Consider the following 21,261-nt stretch of genomic DNA (forward strand, 5'->3'; position numbering starts at 1 on the left):
ATCAACGTTACCAGAGTCTACATACATGTGTGGTGCTTGTCTTTCTATGCCTGGATTATTTCACTTAACTTAGTGATATCTACTTCTGTGTTGTCAAAAATGACAGAATTTGGGCTGGGAATATGGCCTAGTGGCAAAAGTGCTTGCCTTGCACACATGAAGAAAATAGCCAGAAGTGGCGCTGTGGCTCAAGTGGCAGACTGCTAGCCTTGAGCAAAAAAAGAAGCCAGAAACTGTGCTCAGGCACTGAGTCCAAGGCCCAGGAGTAGAAAAAAAAATTACATAATTTCATTAATTTTTTGTATTGAGAAATAGTATTCCATTGTATGGGTGCATTATATTTTCTTCTTTGGCTTGAGAAACATTTAGGTTGTTCTTATTTCTTAGCAATTGTGAATAATGCAGTGATAAACACAATAGCACAAATGTCTCTGCCATGTTGATTTTATTTACTTTGGCTATGTACACAGTAGTAGGATTACTGGATAATATGGTAATTCTATACTTAGTAATTTTATGAGCTTCCATTCTATTTTTCATAATGATTTAAGAGATAAGGTTTTTCTATATCATGATCCTGTACATCTGCCTTGAAATGAGATTACAGGCAGGCAGTACCATACTTTGGGTTAATATTTTTTAAATATCATAATTGATGTTTTGAGGTCTAAAATTTGTTAAGAAGATGGAAATATAAGACGTTCTTGCAGCTTTTATAATTCAACCACTTCCTGGCTCTCCTAGGTGAAGGAGTTTGAGCAACTTTACTTTTACTTTTAGGGTTTCTTAAATGGCTAGTGCAGGTAATTCCATGGTTTTGTATGAATGGCTTCATAGAGATCCTTAGGTTAGGATGCTCAGAAGGTCAATGTTGCATACATTTTTGTGAGGGATTAAAGGAGTTCATTAACCTATTTTTTTTAATCAGAGTAGGTATGTAGAACATGAAATTCTGTGAGGCAATTCATGTAGAACATGAAATTCCCCAATGAAAAGAAGTTTATCAACTTGTTGAATAAAGAAAAAAATGTAGGTCGTATTACCAAAACAGTAAAATTTTATGACTAGTTACTATAGGCAAGCCATGTTCAACCTTTCAGATCAAATGAACAGACTCTTTATATTGTCAACTAAGGACAACTAGTACAAAATTAAACCATTCTTTAGTGTGTAGTACTGTATTCCTTCTCTTGAAATAAACTCACATTCTCATCACACTTTTCTCAGGCCAGTATTACAAGAATTCTTTTTCTTTTTAACATCCTAACAATTAATTGAAATTGTGAGGAAGCAGGTGAGTGAACAGGAAGTTGGTGGCTGACTGACATTTGACTTCAGAGCACTCATGTAGATTTTGAAGAGTTAATGAAAAACATTTAGGCAAGCAGGTAAAATTCAACTTTATCAAATACATTGTTAAATATCTATGGACAAAGGTGTTTTCTTAAGTACAGTACTTTATAGCACACTTGAGAATTCTAAGACAATGCTTAAACTGAGACTTGAAGACATATTTTATTTAACAAATCCTTTGTATGATAATAAATTAACAGTTATTTTTAAAAGGAAGTTAAGGTAAGAATCAGAGAAAGCAAATGGGAAAGTTCTTAAGTTAGCATTTCCCTAAATATTTCTTTAAGTTAACTTCATTTCAGAGTAAAGTTTAATGGCATAGAACTTTCTCTTTTGAAATATTTGTCACTATAACCTAAACATATCAACTTATAAAGACGAAAGTTCTGGAGGTTTCAGTCAATGATGACTTGGGTTTATTGTTTTGGGTCTATGGTGGCACAGCATGAAAGGAGCATCTACCCAAACTAAACTATTGTCTTCATGATCAGGGAGTGAAAAAGAGAAAGAGGAAGAGACCAGAATAGCCTGAAACTTCCCACTAGGCTCTACCTCTCAAAGTTTCCACTATCCCCCAATAGTGCCACACTGGGGACCATTCCTTTATCATTTCGGTCATTTGGGGAACATCCCAAATTACAACATGAAGCATGTTGTTTAAATTAATTCAAATGGCATATAATATTTTCATTGACTGTACAATCCTTCTGGAAGCCAGGCCATACACATGAGTTCCAGACACCGTACTATGTGATTAATCAAATAGTCTCATACAGTCACTGACTCACATAAATCAAACTCAGGATAAACATTCACTCTTACTTTTCCATGTGTACTTCAGAAAGAAAACTTCCTGTATTTTTTTTTTTAGAAGAGAGAGTCAGATCCACAGCACAATGCTTTGTTTTCTATATTTTAGGTGATGCCACTAACTCCCCAAGTTTGGAAAACCTGGACGTGGAACAGTTGTCTTTCTTTGGAAGCCTGTCTGGGCCAAGTTCAGCCCTTGCGGACCAGAATCGCTTATCCAGTGAGAGCAGCTGTAGGAGCTGGCTGAGCTCCATGACAGTGGACAGTGAGGACGGCTACCAAACGTGTGTGTCCGAGGAGTTGACCAGAGGTGCCTTTAGCCGGCAGACAAGTATGGATGATGAGTGCTTTGTCTCCAAGGATGGGGATGATTTCCTGAAGGGCTGTTCTTCAAGGAGGAACCGGAGCATCAGTACCACCAGCAGTGGATCCATGTCTCCCTTGTGGGAGGGCAATTATTCAAGCATGTTTGGGACTCTGCCCCGGAAAAGCAAAAAGGGGAGTGTCAGGAAACAATTCTTGAAATTTATCCCTGGCCTTCACCGTGCAGTGGAGGAGGAAGAGAGTCGTTTTTGATGGGTCACTGTGGCCTTTTAAACTGGCTTATGTCACACTGTTCCTTCACTGGCCTAGATCAACCCCACCCAGTTTAGTGGGAAAGTGCAATTGGATTGTGAAACTGACATCCATTCCCCAGCAACAGGGATTTTTATTTAAATTTTTACATCATTGCATTTACTTCTTAAATCGTGTTTCAATCAGAGCAGCTCATGTTGTAGGCAGAACATAGGGAAATGAAGCAATATGTTAGATAATCTATCAAATGCATACACACGCCTGCCCACTCTATTGCAGCTGATAAAAGAAAGAATAATATTTATTTTGCAGGTTCGGCACATAAAAATTTGAGAAATTTTTGTAAGAAAGCAACAGGTTATACTTATCTCTTTTACCTTCTATAGGTAAAATTTGTTCAGTTATAAAACTTCATGTTTGCTTAATTGAACTCAGTGGCTTCTGGGGATCATTAGTACTAGGCAATTTGGAATGCTTCTGTTTAAATCATTAAAGTGTAATAAGCACAGATGGCTATCAGCCTTTCTCACACTCATAGTGACAGTACAGCAGGGCATGTAATGTTTGATATGAAGTATGAAATCATAGAGCCACAGGAAGATGGCAGTGAGTTAGGTGCTGAGGGAGTTTGTAATAAGACCTTTCTAATTGGCAATCTAATGAAAAAGTGTAGGCATCTTGCAATGTTTGCCCATTTAGGTTTTTGTTTTGCATTAACTCAGTCCTCAGGATCCTACAGCTTTGGATTTTAAAAAGATATTATCATAGGGCTGGGAACATGGCCTAGTGGCAAGAGTGCTTGCCTCATATACATGAAGCCCTGGGTTCAATTCCCCAGCACCACATATACAGAAAATGGTCAGAAGTGGCGCTGTGGCTCAAGTGGCAGAGTGCTTGAGCAAAAAACGGCCAGGGACAGTGAGTGCTCAGGCCCTGAGTCCAAGGCCCAGGACTGGCAAAAAAAAAAAAAAAAAAAAAAAAAAAAAAAGAATCTCAAAAGATATTATCATAAATGTCTAAAAATTTTTAAAAAAAGGAGAAGGAAGCAAAGAACTTTCCTTTCTGTGTGCATGTGAACACATTACTCCTCCCTGTACATATTTCTGATACTATTACCTCAGCATTCTTCTACTGACTACTTTCACCTATGTCACATGCTAGCTTTTAGATTTTCATGTAGCTTATTCAATGCCCTTTAAAGTTCATGCTTCCCTGTTCTAGTTATTACCTATATTCTAAATAAATAATCTAGATTTTGTGTTAAGTAGTTCTTACTGGTTTTAAATTCTCTCTCTGTCTCTCTCTGTCTCTGTCTCTCTCTTTCTGTGTGTGTGTGTGTGTGTGTGTGTGTGTGTGTGTGTGTGTGTGGTGTGTATAAGAAAAATAGAGAAAAATGACATTGAGTGGAACTGCTACATTTAGCAACCTTGTAATTAATCTACAAAAAATTCATCTTGAGGAAAAAATAGAGGGGGAGGAGGAAGAATGGAAAGTAGTAAATTTCTGTTTTCTGTTAAATTCTTTGAACCTTTAGTAGGACGGAGGCAATTGTCATGTATTCCTGGGATGGTAGGTACTGGGCATATACATGAGAAGGCAGGACTTTGGAGAGACATTTCTCTGGGCACATGGCAAGGCTGAAGTCAGATGCATCCTATCCTCTTTGTTTCTCTAGATAACCTTAATTATTTTGCTGCTTCTATGTACTTATTATCATAGTACTTTTTAATACCTTGACAGCAAAACTACAAATGTATGTAATAGTTTTTGTATGTACTAACCATACTGGTTTTGCAAATTACAAAGCATACACTCGGGGTGATGCTTTCCACTAGCTTTCAGAAACAAGTTTTCAGATAAACATGTTAACACCTACATGGTTAATAATGTATTTATTTTCAACAAGAACTTGCAAAACAGTTATCATCTAATCACACCTGGATTTGCCAGTATTGTTTATTTCTCACCATTCTCTAAAATTGTGTTATAGTTCCACTTTCATGAACAAAGGACTTTCTATGGATCCTATTTCACAAAATCTGAGAGAAAAAATGCATTTCCTTGGGAAAAAATGACTTTAAAATGATTTCTAAAACATGAAAGAAAATATTGTGGGAAGTATTTGCATATCATCTGGGAAAGTAGACCAAAGGTCATTACTTGTTTCTTTAACAGAGAAGAGTAATACTTCTGCATTAGATTTAATGTCATATGTGAAGTAGGAGTAAGACAGGGATAGAGCAACTATCTCTTTAGTCAGTAAAAAGAAAAGTCAAGACATAGGTCTATGTTCTGGGAAAAATAGCAAAAAAGCAAAGCTGGTTAACCTAGGTACAGAAAGGAAAGGTGGTCTATGTTCATGCGTTCACAAGATATCTGGTGGAAATGGGGGTAAAATTTTCACAGTAGCTTTTCAGTCTGCATCTGACCTAGGTGTGGCGTGGGGAGAATCTTCTTGTGCAGAGTGACTCACTCTGATGCAAGTTAGGAGAAAATAAATTCAAAAGTGGTTTTCATTGCTTCAATCCCTAATTTGCAATTGTGTAATAGTGATGAATTATGTTAACTGAAAATTTGTCATGAAAACACATTTTTCCAGTATGACATTTGATAAACTTAATTTGAGTCAAGCATATGGGAAATGATATTGTATAGCTGGAGTAATATCACCTTATCAAATATGTAGGAAATATATTTTTTTGAAGTGAGCAATTGCTCATCACTTCTAATTTTGCAATACTTTTATGTCTTAGGTGCATAAAATAAATGTTATTAAAACCAAACTTTGAACCAATGAAATCAATTTATACATAGTTTATATGTACTGATCATAAACTATAAGTGTGATTGTGCACAAAGTACTACTATATATCTAATATTACTATAATATTATTGTATACTATGTACTATACCACTAGTATATAGTTATCTTAAGCCTTTCAGATCATGGTTATTCTTATTTTATATCCAATTCTGCACAGAATTGTAGAATATATCTCCAAAACTCTTTATGCTTTACTGAAATAAAAATAATTGCTATGCTTCAGTGTCAGAATTTTCTGCCCTTCTGCCTCTGTTTTCTCTCTCTTTACTTCCCTTCTTTAAATGAAATGGTTATTTTCAAAATATATTGTTCTAAAACTGAGAAATCTCTTGACATGGCTCTGGGAATGTAGCTCAAGAATGGAACACTTGACTAAGGTGTGCAAAGTCACAAATTCCATTCCAAACACTTAAAACAACAACAAAAACAGAAAAGTAGCTAATTATTTGGGACTTTACAGTCTTATCCATTTTCTATTACCGTTCAGCAAATTAATACAATTTTTAAAACTTAGCTCACATTTATTCTTTACACTTTCTGTGGGCCTAGAGTCTAGGCCTCAGGCTAGTATCATTGCTCAGGATCTCACAAAGCCAAAATTCTTCAAGACTTAGATGTCAACTTAAGGTTTGACTGGGGAAGGATATATACTTTTACTTTCCAACAAGTTTTTGGCTAAACAATTTTATTGCCAAGTGCTAGTGATTTGCCTATAAACCATCTACTCAGGAGGCTGGGATCTGAGGATTTCAGTTCAGAGCCAGGCTGGGAAGACAAATTGGAGAGACTCTTATATCCAAATAATGATTTTAAAAAAGCTCAAAGTAGAGGTATTGCTCAAATGGAATAGAGCCAGTCATGAATGAAAAAGCTGAGCAAGGAAGAGAATGAGGCTCTGAATTCAAACATGCACACACACACACACACACACACACACACACACACACACACACACAATTTCCTTATGGCTTTATGGTTCATGATCTGCTCATTTAAATGGAGAGAAAGGGTGAGGCTACAAGCAAGACAGAATCTTAAAAAGCAATATAATTGCACACAAGATATGCCACAATCTTTTCCATGTGACATAACTTCTAATGTGACTTACCATCACCTCTGTGACATAATATAATGTGATCAAGATAGTGGCATACCTAGACTATGTGCCACAATTCAAATCAGCAGCATCACAGTCTATCAAGTGTGCTGCATTCTGCATGCTATAAGCAAGTCACAGCTCTGCCCCAACCCCTTAAGAAACAAGATTTAGATAAAGTTATTATTATCAGTTGGTAGGGATAAGCAGCTACCTTAGAATAGATTTACAACGTCACTCAAGAAATTTATAAACATGATAATATGATATTATTGGGTTGTCTTCAAACCCCTTTGAGAAAAAATAATGGTAAATGTTACAATTTTTAACTTAGAGGTCAAGGAACAGTAGTACTTAAAAAATTGGAATAAAAGATTGTGGCCAAAATTTAGTAACTATTTAGGAAGCTGAATCCAGGTCCAGCTACTTCCAACAAAGGTCTATTGACCTCAGAACTTTGCCTCCTAGGTGTATGGAATGGCTCGGGAACTTTGAATTTCAGGCTATTAAAGACTGAACTAGTTTCTTCCTTTTAAATTCTATTCTAGAAATATGTTTCAGTGAGTCCAGAGACAGGTGAATCTTTGTGAGCAGGAACAGTAGGAACTGTACAGAAACACAAACAAAATACTCATTAAAATTGTAGAAGTCAAAAGATTCACAGAGTTATGGTGCACAGAAGCTTAAGAGACAGTGTCTCCACTTTGAATTGGGTCTCAGGGAGAGAACACCGCATTGCAATCTAGTATACTATTAACTGTAGGTTTTTGTAGAGATTCTTTATCTGATATGCTCTTTGTTGTTCAAACTATTTTTCCTTGTATTTTTGGTCATTTTATTTGTGATATACTTCACCTGTTGAACAGTACAATTGTGAGTGCTTGAATTTGATGTTTCTGAAAGGGCCACATTCATTGAAGACAAAATTGCGTAATTATTCATCTCTGTGATTCCAGCAGTGCTTGCATCTTACATAACACCTAGGAAGGGCTCTCAACTCTTCTATTAGTTTAGTTTCTTTCCCTCCAAAATGTCTTCTCTCCCCTTGCATTTGAGAACGAATAATGTAGATTGACAAGCCCATTTTCTCCTCTGATATGGTGCTCAAACTGGTCATCAGAAGGTGGTTTTGAATGGATTTTATTTAAATACTCAGGAGACATAGACACTGGATCAGAAAGTCCAGGTACAAAAAATTCATGCTTCCCTTCTGTCATTGGACTCAATACTCAGTCAACCCTTGTTTAAAAGATACACTGAAATGAGAAGAATATACCCAGCCAGATTGAACTGCTGTTTAATTTTCAGTAAAAAGAAAAGTTGGATTTAACATGCTATCATGTGTAGAGAATCTATACTAAGTTTATAGTTACATGGATGAGAAAACCCATTTACTTTCTATTTGCATAATTGGAAGGTTTTATTGTTGTTGTTATAGTAAAATAGTGCCATAAAAGTATTTATTAATAGTTTTGTCTTAAACCCTTCACCCCTCAAAAAATTTCCAGGCACATTGGCTTACATGTATAATACTAGCTACACATGAGGCTGAGATCCAAAGATCATGGTTCAAAACCTTCCCAGACAGGAAAGTCTGTGAGGCTCTTATCTGCAATTAACCACCAAAAAACTGCAAGTAGAACTGTGGTTCAAATGGTACATCACTAGCCTTGACCAAAAGAGTTCAGGGACACTGAGTTTAAGCCTCAGGACTAGGACATACACACAAAAAGAAAATAAGAAAATTCAGTGATACACACACACACACACACACACACACACACACACACACACACCACTAAGTGTAGAACTAATGAAAATTTAGTCATTTTAACAAGTGATAGAAATTCATGTGTCTTTTAGCCTTAAAATGGAAATTTAACAAATGAAAATGATCACCTTTCTAAGGAAAATTGATCCTCTTGTGAGGAGCTGGAACAAGACTCAGGCTTATGTGTTATCCAGCATGAGTCACCACTGGTCCTCAAATAAAAATACTCAAGATCATAGTTACCTTGTCATGAAAAAATTATTTTGAGACTACTAACATTTGATTCTAGAAAGGCTGGGCTTTATTTGGAAGTTGTTATTCTTTTTCCAGATTTTTAATTAGTTATGTTTGCTTATTTTACTTTCATATTTACTTCCTTCTAAGACTATTTTATAAGAGTTACTATTGTTATGATTTCTTCAGAATCTCCTAGTATTGTAGAATAAAGAATCTTCATACTTCATTTGCTAGAGGCAAAGTTTTCTTTTTTTCTTTATGTGTTTTCATGTTGGTAACATGGCATCTATTTTTCCACTTATTTCTTGTTTCCGTATAATTTTATGACTGTGCCAGTTTAGTTTTCATTTGCTTCTTTCCCTAAATTTCTTTTTTTGTGTGTGTGTTTAATTGGAGATAAGAGTCTCATGGACTCTCCTGCCCAGGCTGGCTTCTGTCCCCTATCCTCAGATCTCAGTTCCTGAGTATCTAGAATTACAGGTGTGAGCCACTGGTGTCCCACACATCCTTACTTTTTTTCATGTGGAAGACAAACTCCAAACGTAAATCTCATTGGGCCTTGCCTCACTTGGTCAAAAGCCTCCAATGACATATTGCCCTTGGCCTAAACCCGAACAAGCCAAACCTCTCTCTCTTCATGATTTTCTATCCTTAGTTTCATCTCCCATTTCACTCTTCTCACTTCTCTCCATTCCCTGTAGGTTCATTTTCATAAACTTGCCATGACTTTTAGTGTTAAATCATCTCTTCTCATGGATCATCCTTCACTTTCTTTTTTTAAAAACTTATTTATTAATTAAATTTTGTTGACAAGGTGTTGTGCAAAAGGGGTACAGTTACATAATAGGGCAGTATATGGACATTTCTTGTGATATCTTACACCTTTTTCTTTCCCTTCCCTAGATCAGGTAGACATATATACAATACACAGTGTACCAAAAACATATACAGTAGCCACGTGGAAATTCACCTAGAACTTTAAATATAATGTCAACAATAGAGTTTGCTTATCCTTGTCTTATATGATCATATATACACAGCTTTTGAGCTATTGTGATCCACTGAGAGGTCTATTTTTAACCTTTATATGTTGAGTAGTTGTTTGGTTTTAGTTACACAGTGTAAGGTCGCTGACCCAAACCTGTGGGAAATACCCTTTGACAAGAAGTTTTTTGTTTTGCTGACCTGGTCTCTTCTGTCCCCCTCTCCCCCCTCCTTAACAGTCACATATCAAGGAGATCATGCCCCTTTGTTTTCTGTGTTATAGGCTTGTCTCACTCAACATTATTTTTTCAAGTTCTGACCATTTCCCTGTGAATACCAATATTTCGTCATTTCTAATCCCTAAATTTCTTGATCATCTATATCTTTTCATTGACAGCTGTTTTAGAGCTCATATTCTATTTAATTCAACAACAGTCTTATTCAGTATCTTACTGTACTCTTATTTTTATCACTGACATTTTTTTGTTAACTATACAGTTTTGTCGACTCTAGCTGAGGGTGTCATGCCCTCTTGAAAGGTGGAACTTAATGTTCACCTGTGGTTTGCTTAAAATGAGTGGGGAGAAACACTACAGGCTTGAGAGAGCTGGGGGCACTGGAGACCAGGAATGCTGCCCACACCTCCTCTTTAATTCATTAGTCATTATTGTTTTCTTACCTTGTGGCCCATTTCCATTTGGGTGAGTAAGTGCCACAGTGAGAAGTCATGTTTGGTTTCAGGAGAGCCTTTGGGCTTACCAGAGGCTTAGAAGTGATTGTTCTGGATTTGTTTCTGCATTCCTGTCTACTTACAAGGCTGGTCTTGGTTTTCCTCATACTCTTCTCTTCCTCATGTTACCTCCAGATGGTTTTGGAGGTCAATCATCCCATCTGAATCAACACCTTTTTATATGCCACGAACAGTGTTGACTTTGAACTCTCAGGGCTTTCCCTGTATTCTCTTGTGAACGGTGCATGCTTGCAATCTTCTTTATTTTATATAAAGTATTATTGAGAAAGGCTTTAGAGATTCTGTGGCTTGGCTTAAGATTCATTCATTTGTTTGGCCCATGAGTTAAAAGAGTATAGAGCTTGGAACCTTTGCATATTTTTCTTCTTTATGTTGTGGCTAAAATTAGCTGAATTTTACATGGAATTGATACAAGCAGATGTTTACAATTGCAGTGAGACTCACAGAACTAATGACATAAAATTTTCTACAACTCAAGTTGAATTTTATTACATCCTTATTGATATTCCCTTACATACTTAATAAAGCTATAAAACTGGCTTACCGAAATACCAAGGAAGTTCAAGGAAGAAGTTCCATGGGAAACTTGAGATGCTCAGGTTTTACCTGAAGGTCTCAGTCTGAGATCCCAGGCTGTCCTTCCTTGTGTTATCATTGTGGTACAAACACATGACATGTTTGCTCCAAAATTTCTTCACAAAGAGTTCAGTCCTTTGCACTGTCTGGCAGTCTGATAAATGATTCCTTGATTAGTCAATAAAAAGGATGGGGAGAAATGATCAAGAGTAAAGCTTAAAATAAAATGGTTCAGAGCCCCAGTTCGCAGTAGTTTTCCTTGAGCATTTCATGGAATTTGGGGTACTAGAGTCCCCTTTCATGAAGAAAACTTAGTTATTAGAAGGGAATAATCAGATTTATTTTTACCCATTGAGAAGCTCATAGGAGGCTTCTCAATAAGCCTTTTTTGAGGCAGTTGAGTTAAATATTCTGTTAATGAAGACACTTCATCCGACTTGGCCACATTTGAACCTAATCAGTACCAAACTGCTTAAATTCAGAAGTACAAAGGAGCTGATTATTAGAGATCAACGTTTTTTAGGTACATTTTTTTCTCTTTATTTTTTTATTCATTTTGTCTTTATCTTTTTATCACCCTTCCTTCCTTCCTTCCTTCCTTCCTTCCTTCCTTCCTTCCTCCCTTGCTCCTTCCCTCCCTCCCTTCCTCCCTCCTTCCCTCCCCCACTTCCTTCCTTCCTTTCATTTTTATCTTCTTTCCTTCTTCCGTTCTTGCCTTGTTCACATGTTCTGTAAACCATATTTTATTAAGATGAGGTAATATCCTGCCAGGGCCTAATGAAACTACGAAGTTTATGGTCAGATGTAAAATGCAATGATGGAAGTACAATAACCTATACAGGAAGAAGATGCAAAAGTTTCTAAGCTCAGGACCCCTCTGCTCTTTACAGTGACGACACACACTAGAGACAGTCTTTGTTATTGTTCTCATGGTGCACTGCTTTCTAATTTTCTAATCTCTGCTCTATTTCCTCTCATTTTTACACTTTTTTATGTTTAGTGACAATTTTGAATTGAGGAAATGCATCCTCAATTTCTCTTTATTTCACATATCAACCAAAAGATACATTCTGGCTTTACAATTATACCTTCAAGATCACCAACTTAAAAAAACATACATTATTTGTGAGACTGGGGTTTGAACTCAAGGCCTCAAATTTCCTAGTCTGGTGCTCCACTGCTTCAAGCATGCCTCCAGCTCTGTTTCTTTTTTTTTTTTTTTCAGATTTATTTTGAGATAGCGTCTTATGACCTTTTCTGCCTAGGCTGGCCATGGACCTTGATCTTTTTGCTCTTGGCTCCTAAGTAGTTAGGGTTACAGGCAAGAGTGACTGGCACCAAGCTTTTTTTCCCCCTTTGTCATAGTGGCTTGAAATTAAGGCCTTGAGCTTCTTACACAAGTGTTCTACTACTTGAACCCCACACCTCTCTAGCCTTGTGCTTTATGGTGTTTTTCATTACTCCCGTGTTCCTTTACCCTCTGGCTGTCTTGTACATTTTAATTTTATTAACCAAAACTTTACAATAGATTCTCTTCTACTCAATGAAATGATTCCCAGAGGCTAAATATATAACATGTCAAGATAAATATTTTAAAAATCAATCCCTTAGTTGTGTCTATGACAAAAACCACACAGGAAATCTGTTTCTCAAGTGTTATGTCATATGATTCTTAATTATCCTTGCTTATGTCAGAGAGCAAAAGTGTGTCACAAAAACCTCCTGAATATTTCTCCTAGGAATTATTGTCTAAGTTGTAACTCATTTTGGCCTACAGAGCTTAATAGCAAGTATAAAATAATTGGTGGTTGTATATTTATATATTACTAAGAAAAACCAAAAAGTAGAAATTTGAAGGAGAGGAAGATGAAAATCAAGATGGAGACTAGCCTTGTGAGAACTTAGTCACATGGGTGGATTTTGGATTTTTCTGCCCCTATGAAAATTCCGAATGCTTTTTTTTTCTGCGTACTAAGCAGCTAGTCTCCCCCCCACCCCCCACCCTTTTTTTTTGAGAGAATCTATTTTGTGAAGTGGGGCTACTGATGCAAACAAAATCTAGTGGCTCTGATCATTAGGGCTTGTTGACTAAGGGTGAAATGGAGATGTTTTTCAACTCATAAAAAATTTGTCACAGCCTTAAAATCAAGTGATAAATCTGTGGGGCACTGGCTTGCAGCTTTAAGAGGCGGTCCTAGCAGGCCCGCCTCTTCTCCAGCCCTGGGGCCAAATGGCTGTTAGCCCCACCTGCCTTCTCCAGGCCTGGAACTGGAAAGGCGGCTCTAACCAGCCCCGCCTACCGCCTCGGACTGCGTGTGCGCCAAGATGGCCATGGGTGATGAACCCAGAGGTGGTCCTGGGGGCCATGAAGACTGCCCTTAGGAGAAGTCTCATGACATCACTCTTGATGGACAGCCTAATCAGCTTATCACCATGCCTAGCTAGCTGCTCCAAATCCCTCCCCTTCCTGCTGCCATTACTGCTATATAAGTCCAATCCCGGAATAAAGACCTTGAACGTTGCTGTGACTTCTCCCGGGATTGCCTACGTGTTGTTTCTGGGTAGTGAGTGGGTGGTACGCGGCTCTTTACCTTTTCTCGGTTCTACCCTGTTGGATACCTCAATGCTTCTCCTGCCTGCGGGGGAAGCGTGCCGGCCGAGAATCCCAACATAAATCCATTTTTCAAAAAATCTCTTTTCAAAAAGAGATTTGCTTAAATAAAACAGACCATTGCATGCTAAAATTTCTACAACACATTCTGTGTACATACATTTACATTTTATTCTAATTTTTTTCCTTTGTCGCTTTGTTGGTAAATGGAGGCTATTGCTGAAAGAAATATTATCAGTTCTATTATACTGTATACTTAATATGGTACCAATAAACTTATTATTTTTATGATTGTAAGATTTAGTTTATCAATATAGAGAAAAACAGCAGCCTCAAATTAAGCACTAATGTGATAGAATTAGTTTAAAAATAAACTGGCTTGAATTCAAGGTCTGGTCATTATTAGTCAGATGCTCTGATGCTTAAGCTATTTTTCTTTTAGTTATGTTTCAGGTAGAATTTCATGTTTGTTTGTTTGTTTTCTAGACAACCTGGGGTGCTGTCATTCTACTTAAGCCTCCTAAATGGCTGAGATTACAGATGTGAGACACACACACAGACTAACAGAGATCTTATTAGCCTTTAATACAAAACGGAAGTAACTTTTAAAGTATCCTCATGAAATGGTGGCCCTGGCTAGTAGGCCATTAAAAGTGCCTGTCATTTGTGCTTCTCTACAAAACCCTATGTACTTTACATTTTACCCCAACATACCAATCACAGCTGGGGAGCTGTCGGTAGGTAACTATTTGTAGAAAGTTATCTGTAAGTGGCTTGGTGCAAAAAAAGTGATGAACTATATTAGATATGGACTGGACAACTCAATAAGATCAACTGCTAGGAAGTTGTAAAAGCAAGTCTTGATGAAAATAAGATAGCAGAAATGTCAAAAGCCCAACAAATGTGGCAGGAAAAGCTTTGGGAGGGATGAATAGGAGAAATCAGTTGGGTCAGGGCAGAAAATCCAAGTATACAACTGAGGTCACAGAGTTTATGCTGTTGGTTCAACAGAGCCATACTTGATGATCAAAGATGCTATCAAATGATGAACACCTTTAAATAAAATTGACTTTCTTCTTGAAATATGAGATTTCAGAGACTCTCTTGTTTATTTGTAAATTTCCAGAGGGAATTGTGAGGTGACTGGAAATTGCCTGTTTGCTGGTAGCATCTAAGATATCAACTAATAAGACTTTCCTGAAATGTTCCTTAATTTTATATTCACTTTTCTCATGGATTTATGAGACATTTTATTTATAGAAAATATAAACTTAATTCCTTATAACTATAGTTTGTTAGTTTGAGGTCAGGATTCCAGAAAAAAATCCTCAATGTATATAATTATCCTCTTGACAGTCTATTAACTATAAGAATCTCACTACATTTAAGCAGTTTTAAACTTTTAGCTGTATATTTGTAACCAACTAAAATATTCCCAATTTTTCTAGTAATCTCATATGAAATTATACCCAAACTTTCAAGCTTATTGCCTGATTTCTGTAAACATTTTTTTTTTTTTTTTGGCCAGTCCTGGGCCTTGGACTCAGGGCCTGAGCACCGTCCCTGGCTTCTTCCCGCTCAAGGCTAGCACTCTGCCACTTGAGCCACAGTGCCGCTTCTGGCCGTTTTTTGTATATGTGGTGCTGGGGAATCGAACCTAGGGCCTCGTGTATCCGAGGCAGGCACTCTTGCCACTAGGCTATATCCCCAGCCTCTGTAAACATTTTTCAAAGGTTTCATTCAGACCCAGATGAACACTTTTAGTTCCACTGATACAGATAGCATGCTGTAGTAGTGTGCCTAAGACTGTTCACTTTCAATTCCATCACAATTGTTTTTTCCCCACTTGTGAGGCTTAAACTCAGAACCTGGAAACTATCCCCGAGCCTCTCTGTGCTCAAGGCTAGCATTCTACCACTTCTGGCCTTTTCTATTCATGTGATACTGAGGAATCCAAACCAGAGGTTCATGCATGGTAGGCAATCACTGTACCACTAAACCACACTCCTAGCCCCTGTCATCATCTTTTAACATGTGGTAGACTTCCTCCAGGACACTAAAAAAGCACAGTTGGCCTGAATTTTTGTTCTTGTATACTGAGACTTCTAGAATATCAATGAATGACTTGAATTTATAACAACTGAATAAAGATAGGAATTTAGCTTCATTATAGCTTTTGGCTTTCTTTTCCTATCTATGTTGTGGAGCACTCATGTGCTGACAAAGTAATAATTTAACATGTATAGAACACACAAGTGTTAGTTTTTGTTGTTATATTGGCCATTCTAACTGGGATGAGATAGAATCTCAGTGTTGTTTGGATTTCCTTTATGGCCAGAGATGTTGACCATTTCTTTATGGGTCTATTGGCCATTTTACATCTTCTGAGAATTCTCTCTTTAAGACATTATCCAATTTATTAATTGGGTTGTTTCTTTAAGGGTGTATTTTATTTTTTAATTTAATTTTATTATTGAGGTGATGTACAGAGGGTTTACAGTTACATACATAATAAGGTAATGAGTTCGGCATTTCTTGTGAAACTTCTTACCTCTTCCCTTATTTTCTACAGATTCTCTCTTCCCCAATTCCCCTCCCCCCGAGTTGGGCAGTTAGTGTACAACATATTGTCTTTTTGATGGTTTAATTTTTTTAGCTCTAAATATATTTTGGATATTAATCTCTTGTTTAATGTATAGCTGGTAAAAAAACAAAAGTGCCATTCTGTAGGCTTTGTATGTAGCTTGTTAGCTCTATCCTTTGCCATGCAGAAAATTTCAAGTTTGATGCAATCCTATTTGGTTACAAATGAATAAAGTCAAGGCCCAACAAAATAAGTACTAGGAAAAGGGTACTTGCAAGAGGGGAGGTGAGAAGAATAGAAGAATGAAGGGGGAAGAGGGAGAATACAGGTAAGAATTCACTGTATATACCACAGAATTGAGAAATACACAGGAAGATGTGGATTAAAGGTGGGGTGAAGATGTTTAAGTGATAACACAGACCAAGATGCATTGTGAACATCACCTGCTTTGTTAAATTGCAAAAAAAAATTCAGTACACGACTTAAGGTTGATAAGTGAGAGAAGGAGGGGGTGAGAACATTGAAATGGGTGACAATGATCAAGATGCATTGTGCTCATAAACTACTTTTGTGTGTGGCAACTCCTTTGTACAACTACTTAAAGATAATAAAAAAATTAGGAAAAGAAGGTGAAATGAATGGTATAAACTATTACTAAAAAAGAAAAAAACAAACTTGCTAGGGCCAGGTAGTTCTTTATATAGAATAACTACTAACACTCATAGGAACCCAAGTATCATTATGAATCTCCCTGAACCACACAAAGTTCAGGAGTAGTAAGGGTGATTCTACATTTGAGTTCTCTGTCTTAGTCCTGACCCATAGAAGGGGTTCAAACAATGACAATTTTTATTTCTATATATTTTAATGACCATATTTATTAAATTTTTTCTTGGTACATTTTTCCCCATGAATACCAGCTTTCTTTTCTTATTTCATTATTCCTCACAGCATTTGATTTTAATTTAAAATTATTTTAGTCTTCTCTTCAAATATTGCATTGAAATTCCACTTTGTCAGCTAGTTTGGATGAATTTCAATTTATCAGCTGCTTCTTGAGAATTTTGGCCGGGCATATCAGCCTTACTCACCTTTTAAGCTTAATGAATTGCCCCTCTCTCCATTTTCCCCCATTCCATTCCATTATTTCATTATTATTCCTCACTTCATTCCATTATGTTGGGTCTATGACTTTCAGGCATTCCCAAAACCAGTCTCTTAAGTCTGAATTTGCAAAAGCTTTTCATGGTTCCTTTGTTTCTTTCTTTCTAGTTTTCTTGTGGTAGAAATTGAAAGAAGAATTTTTTAAAACATGAAAATGAGATAGAGCTTTGGTCTATATTTGCCAGTGTGTGTTAGTTAACTTTCATGTTGTGCAAAAGTAACACTGGATCCTCTTGTGTCTCCCATCCAGATGTCTAGCACACCTGCCTCTTTCGGTAGTCCTGTGCAGTGAGCCATAAAAGAACAAGGTGGAGGAGGAAGTGGGCTAGTGTGTGGGGTGGGGGTGGGACAGACATGTGAACAAGATAGCATATTTGTTTTAAAATCATTTGGAGTATTAGATTCCATTAACTTTTCTATTGTCTCTTCCCCTTGATAATAATTAATCTATAGAAAAAATTTTGGAAGGAACTCATTTGCAAGTGAAGTTGTGGAATATCTCTGACTCCATCCTTTCTTCCCCTTGGCTGACTGTGGGCACTAGACAGGGTGTCATAGCTCTGGAGAATCTTATGTATTTTTTACCCTTCACCACCCAAGACTTCATCTGTTAAGAGGTAGATGCAGTATACTGTGATACTATTCAACCAAGGATGGGAAGCTAGTGCCCTATCTTCTTATGTCCCTAAGTATCTTTTATAATGTCAATGTTTGGAAATTTAATTTTATTGTCAAGGTCACATACAGAGAGGTTACAGTTACATATGTAAGGTACTCAGTATATTTTTTGTTCAACTTGTTACCTCTTCCCTCATTTTTCTCCCAGTTTCTCTCCTATCCAAGAAGAAGCTGCACTAGACCCATGATTTTCCTCTGATAAGTGGTATTCCTCTGACAAGTGTGTGAATTACATTGTCAACTTTTCCAGACAGCATTGCTCTTGAACACACTCATCTGTTCCAAATTTCCTTAAAAATACAGTTTTGTCTAGATATGTCCTCATTTTTCTCAGCTAGCCCCAACATGTGTTCCTCTTATTGTCATTTCTGGATTCCATTCCTATGTCCCTGTGTGGTGACATGGAAGTCAATCATCCATGACACCAAAGATGTATGTTTTGGTTATCATAATGCAACTTTCTAGCTGGGAAGCTGTGACAAGTCTCTGAAAAACCTTGCCCTCTGTTTTTTGATCTGTGAAATAAGGGCATTGAACTAGAATAAATATCATGGTGACATTCATTACTGCATCCAGAAGTAGCTAAACTTTCACCAGGTAAGGATATATATCCAAATTGGTGGAAGTTTCCATATCTACACAAGTGTGATATTTATTTCTTGGAACAAAGATGATGGCCTCATTTCCTAGTCCTCAATCCTCTTCTTATTAATGATCAGATAACTCCAAGTTCAGCCAGAAAAATAGAAATGATTATGATGATTTACCAAAGTTGTCAGATCAGATTGGTCACAGATACAATGGAAGAGGTGACAAGCCCCAAAGAGCAAAATCTGGAGCCCATGACTACCCTTGCCTTGGTTGGAAGACACTGCATGTGTATGTGTGTATGTATGCGTTGGGGAGGGGAAAAGTGTTGTATAGAAGCCCATAGTCTGGGAGCTGAGCCATGAAGCAGGAACTGAATGGAACTGAATCATTGTTAGAGCTCTTTGTCTGGAATGAGTACCCAACAAGAGATGGAGCTAATGTAAACATTGGACAAGCACTGATTTATACCTTTTTTGCTCTCAAGTTATCAAGGGTCCTCCCATCTGTACAATTCAGTTGACACAGAAACCGTGAAGCCTCGGGAAGGGTAGAACAGGGAAGAGTGTAAGAATGGACTTCTAGAACTCTGGATTCTAGCCAGTTTCTCCACTCACACTTTCTTTCATTCTTTCTTCTTTTGCAGTCATCTATGCCTCCCCTCCTTTTTTTTTTTTATTAAGGTCATTAACATCAAGAGTCTGAGATAAAGGAAAAGCCCTGGATTAGAGGAGATGACTACATAGGCTTAAAGATGAAACTAATCAATTTGAGCTGGTGTGAACATCCCCTACCCAGTTTTAAGGGCAGAGGATTTCTAATACAATCAACCTAGCTTTCATTTTAGCTATTGATTTTCATTTTATCTTTGTGGTGGTGATGGTGGTGGTGGTGGTGGTGGTGTGTGTGTGTGTGTGTGTGTGTAGGTGTGTGTGTGTGTAACTGGAGCTTGAACTCAGGCCCTGGATGCTGTCTCCTACTTTTTTTTACTCAAGGCTAGCCCTCTCCTATTTGTCATGGGTTCATTTCCAGTTTTGTCGTTGTTGTTTCTTTTGCTTTTAAGATGGTTGATTAGAAATAATTGTTCTCATGGACTTTCCTGTCCGAGGTGGATTCTGTTAGGTCCTCTCCCTGAGGGCTCCGTGCAGATGCCCCCACCTCATTAAGTCTCCACCCAGTTACCTGGGTAACCTGCAGACCTGGAGGCAGTTACCTCCCCTTTCCCTGAGGTCACCTCCTAATCCACCTGGCCACACCCCTCCCCCTGCCCTAAATAAAGAAGGGCTGGGTGGGGGTCTCTCTCTCTCTCCCTTCTCTCCCCCCTCTCTCTCCCTTCTCTCCGGCCATGGATCATCTTGGCCACAGGCCAGCACTTCGGTAATAAACTTTCTTTCCTGCCTGAATACCGCGTGGCGTTCTCCTTTACCGGCTACCTACTTAAAAAATACCTAACATATATGGTGCCGTGACTCGGGAAGGGCTTAAGAGTCAGGACAGGCGGAATTCCCATGTATTTTTCTCCTTTTTCTGGGAGTATCCCCAGTCCTGACGGCCCTTTTTCCGCGAACCGAACTGCTGCGAGTAGCCACGCGGCACTTTTCACTAATATCATTGCTGGCCTCCACATCCACATCCACCTCCACACCACTTGTCTACCCTGGTGAGTGAAACTGCTGCTGCTCGGGTTCTCTGCCGCTCCGTCCGCCGCTTCTGCCTGCTGCTTCTGCCCGGTAAGCTCATTCACTCACCAGGCGCCTCCCTCCGGTGCTTTTTGGGTTTTTGCATCACAGTCACACCCGAGCCGGGAAACTGCTAGCACGCCTCTTGACAGTGCAATGAGGCCTGCTCGAAATACTTGCTCAGATACAGTTTTTGCCACTGCAATGGTAAAAAGTTAGAATTCACTTATATTCAGGCTCTCTCTCTCTCTCTTTTCCTCTCTTTCTCTTCCTTTTTCTCCCTCTCCCTCTCATTTTCCTGCTTACTTGCTTACTGTATAAAATTCCCAAGTCGTACCATCGTTGTGTGCCTTGCTCACAAAGCTGCCTCTTTTCACAGACCTCTGATACTGAGGCTTGACCACCAATGTGCTTTGTCAGCAAAGATATCTAAAAGTTCTCTTCTCTAGCACTGACCAGGTGGTGGATATTGGGTTTAACAGGCATCAGCTCAGGCGCCATTATGCCATGCCACGTGTTCTCTATTAGTGTGTTTGCGTCCTCATGCCACCCCACCTCAACATGGCATCCCACTGGAGTTTATCAAAATATGATTTCTCCATTTTATAATCTGAAAATCGTTGTTTGCTAGCAAAGTTGTTTTTCTAACCGACCACGTGGTTCTAAAGTACTGGAAAAAAAATGTCATTTACTATTGGAATTCCGAAAGAGTCTACTGCTGAAATTCATTTTTGCATGCTGTAAAACCTATGTGCACATTGTGTATGTCTGTGTAAATGTCATTTGTTAGTATGTCCATCTAGCTATATATCTGTGCTAAAACTCATCACATCTACTGAGTTTTGTCATTGCAGAATTCTGGCAAGTATTTGGTCAGTTCTTGACAAGGTACAGGTAAGCTCTAGTCCCCTTGGTCTCCTTGTTGTTTTAATTGGAAATCAAAAAGGGCTTTTGTGGCAAAGACTCCCTTGGATTGCAG

The 21,261-nt window shown here is 37.9% G+C and overlaps 1 protein-coding gene across 1 annotated transcript in view; it reads left to right on the forward strand.

Annotated features, from left to right (window-relative positions):
- LOC125350655 (cytohesin 1 interacting protein) overlaps nt 1-3,495 on the forward strand; it is a 35,115-nt gene extending 31,620 nt beyond the window's left edge. The window contains exon 8 of the mRNA XM_048345441.1: nt 2,273-3,495. Within this exon, the coding sequence (XP_048201398.1) occupies nt 2,273-2,739 (467 nt within the window). The 3' untranslated portion in view covers nt 2,740-3,495. The remainder of the gene's footprint in view (nt 1-2,272) is intronic.
- Nucleotides 3,496-21,261: the final 17,766 nt, after the last annotated feature.

Source organism: Perognathus longimembris, chromosome 4 (assembly GCF_023159225.1).
Source record: "Perognathus longimembris pacificus isolate PPM17 chromosome 4, ASM2315922v1, whole genome shotgun sequence".
Classification (NCBI taxonomy): domain Eukaryota; kingdom Metazoa; phylum Chordata; class Mammalia; order Rodentia; family Heteromyidae; genus Perognathus; species Perognathus longimembris.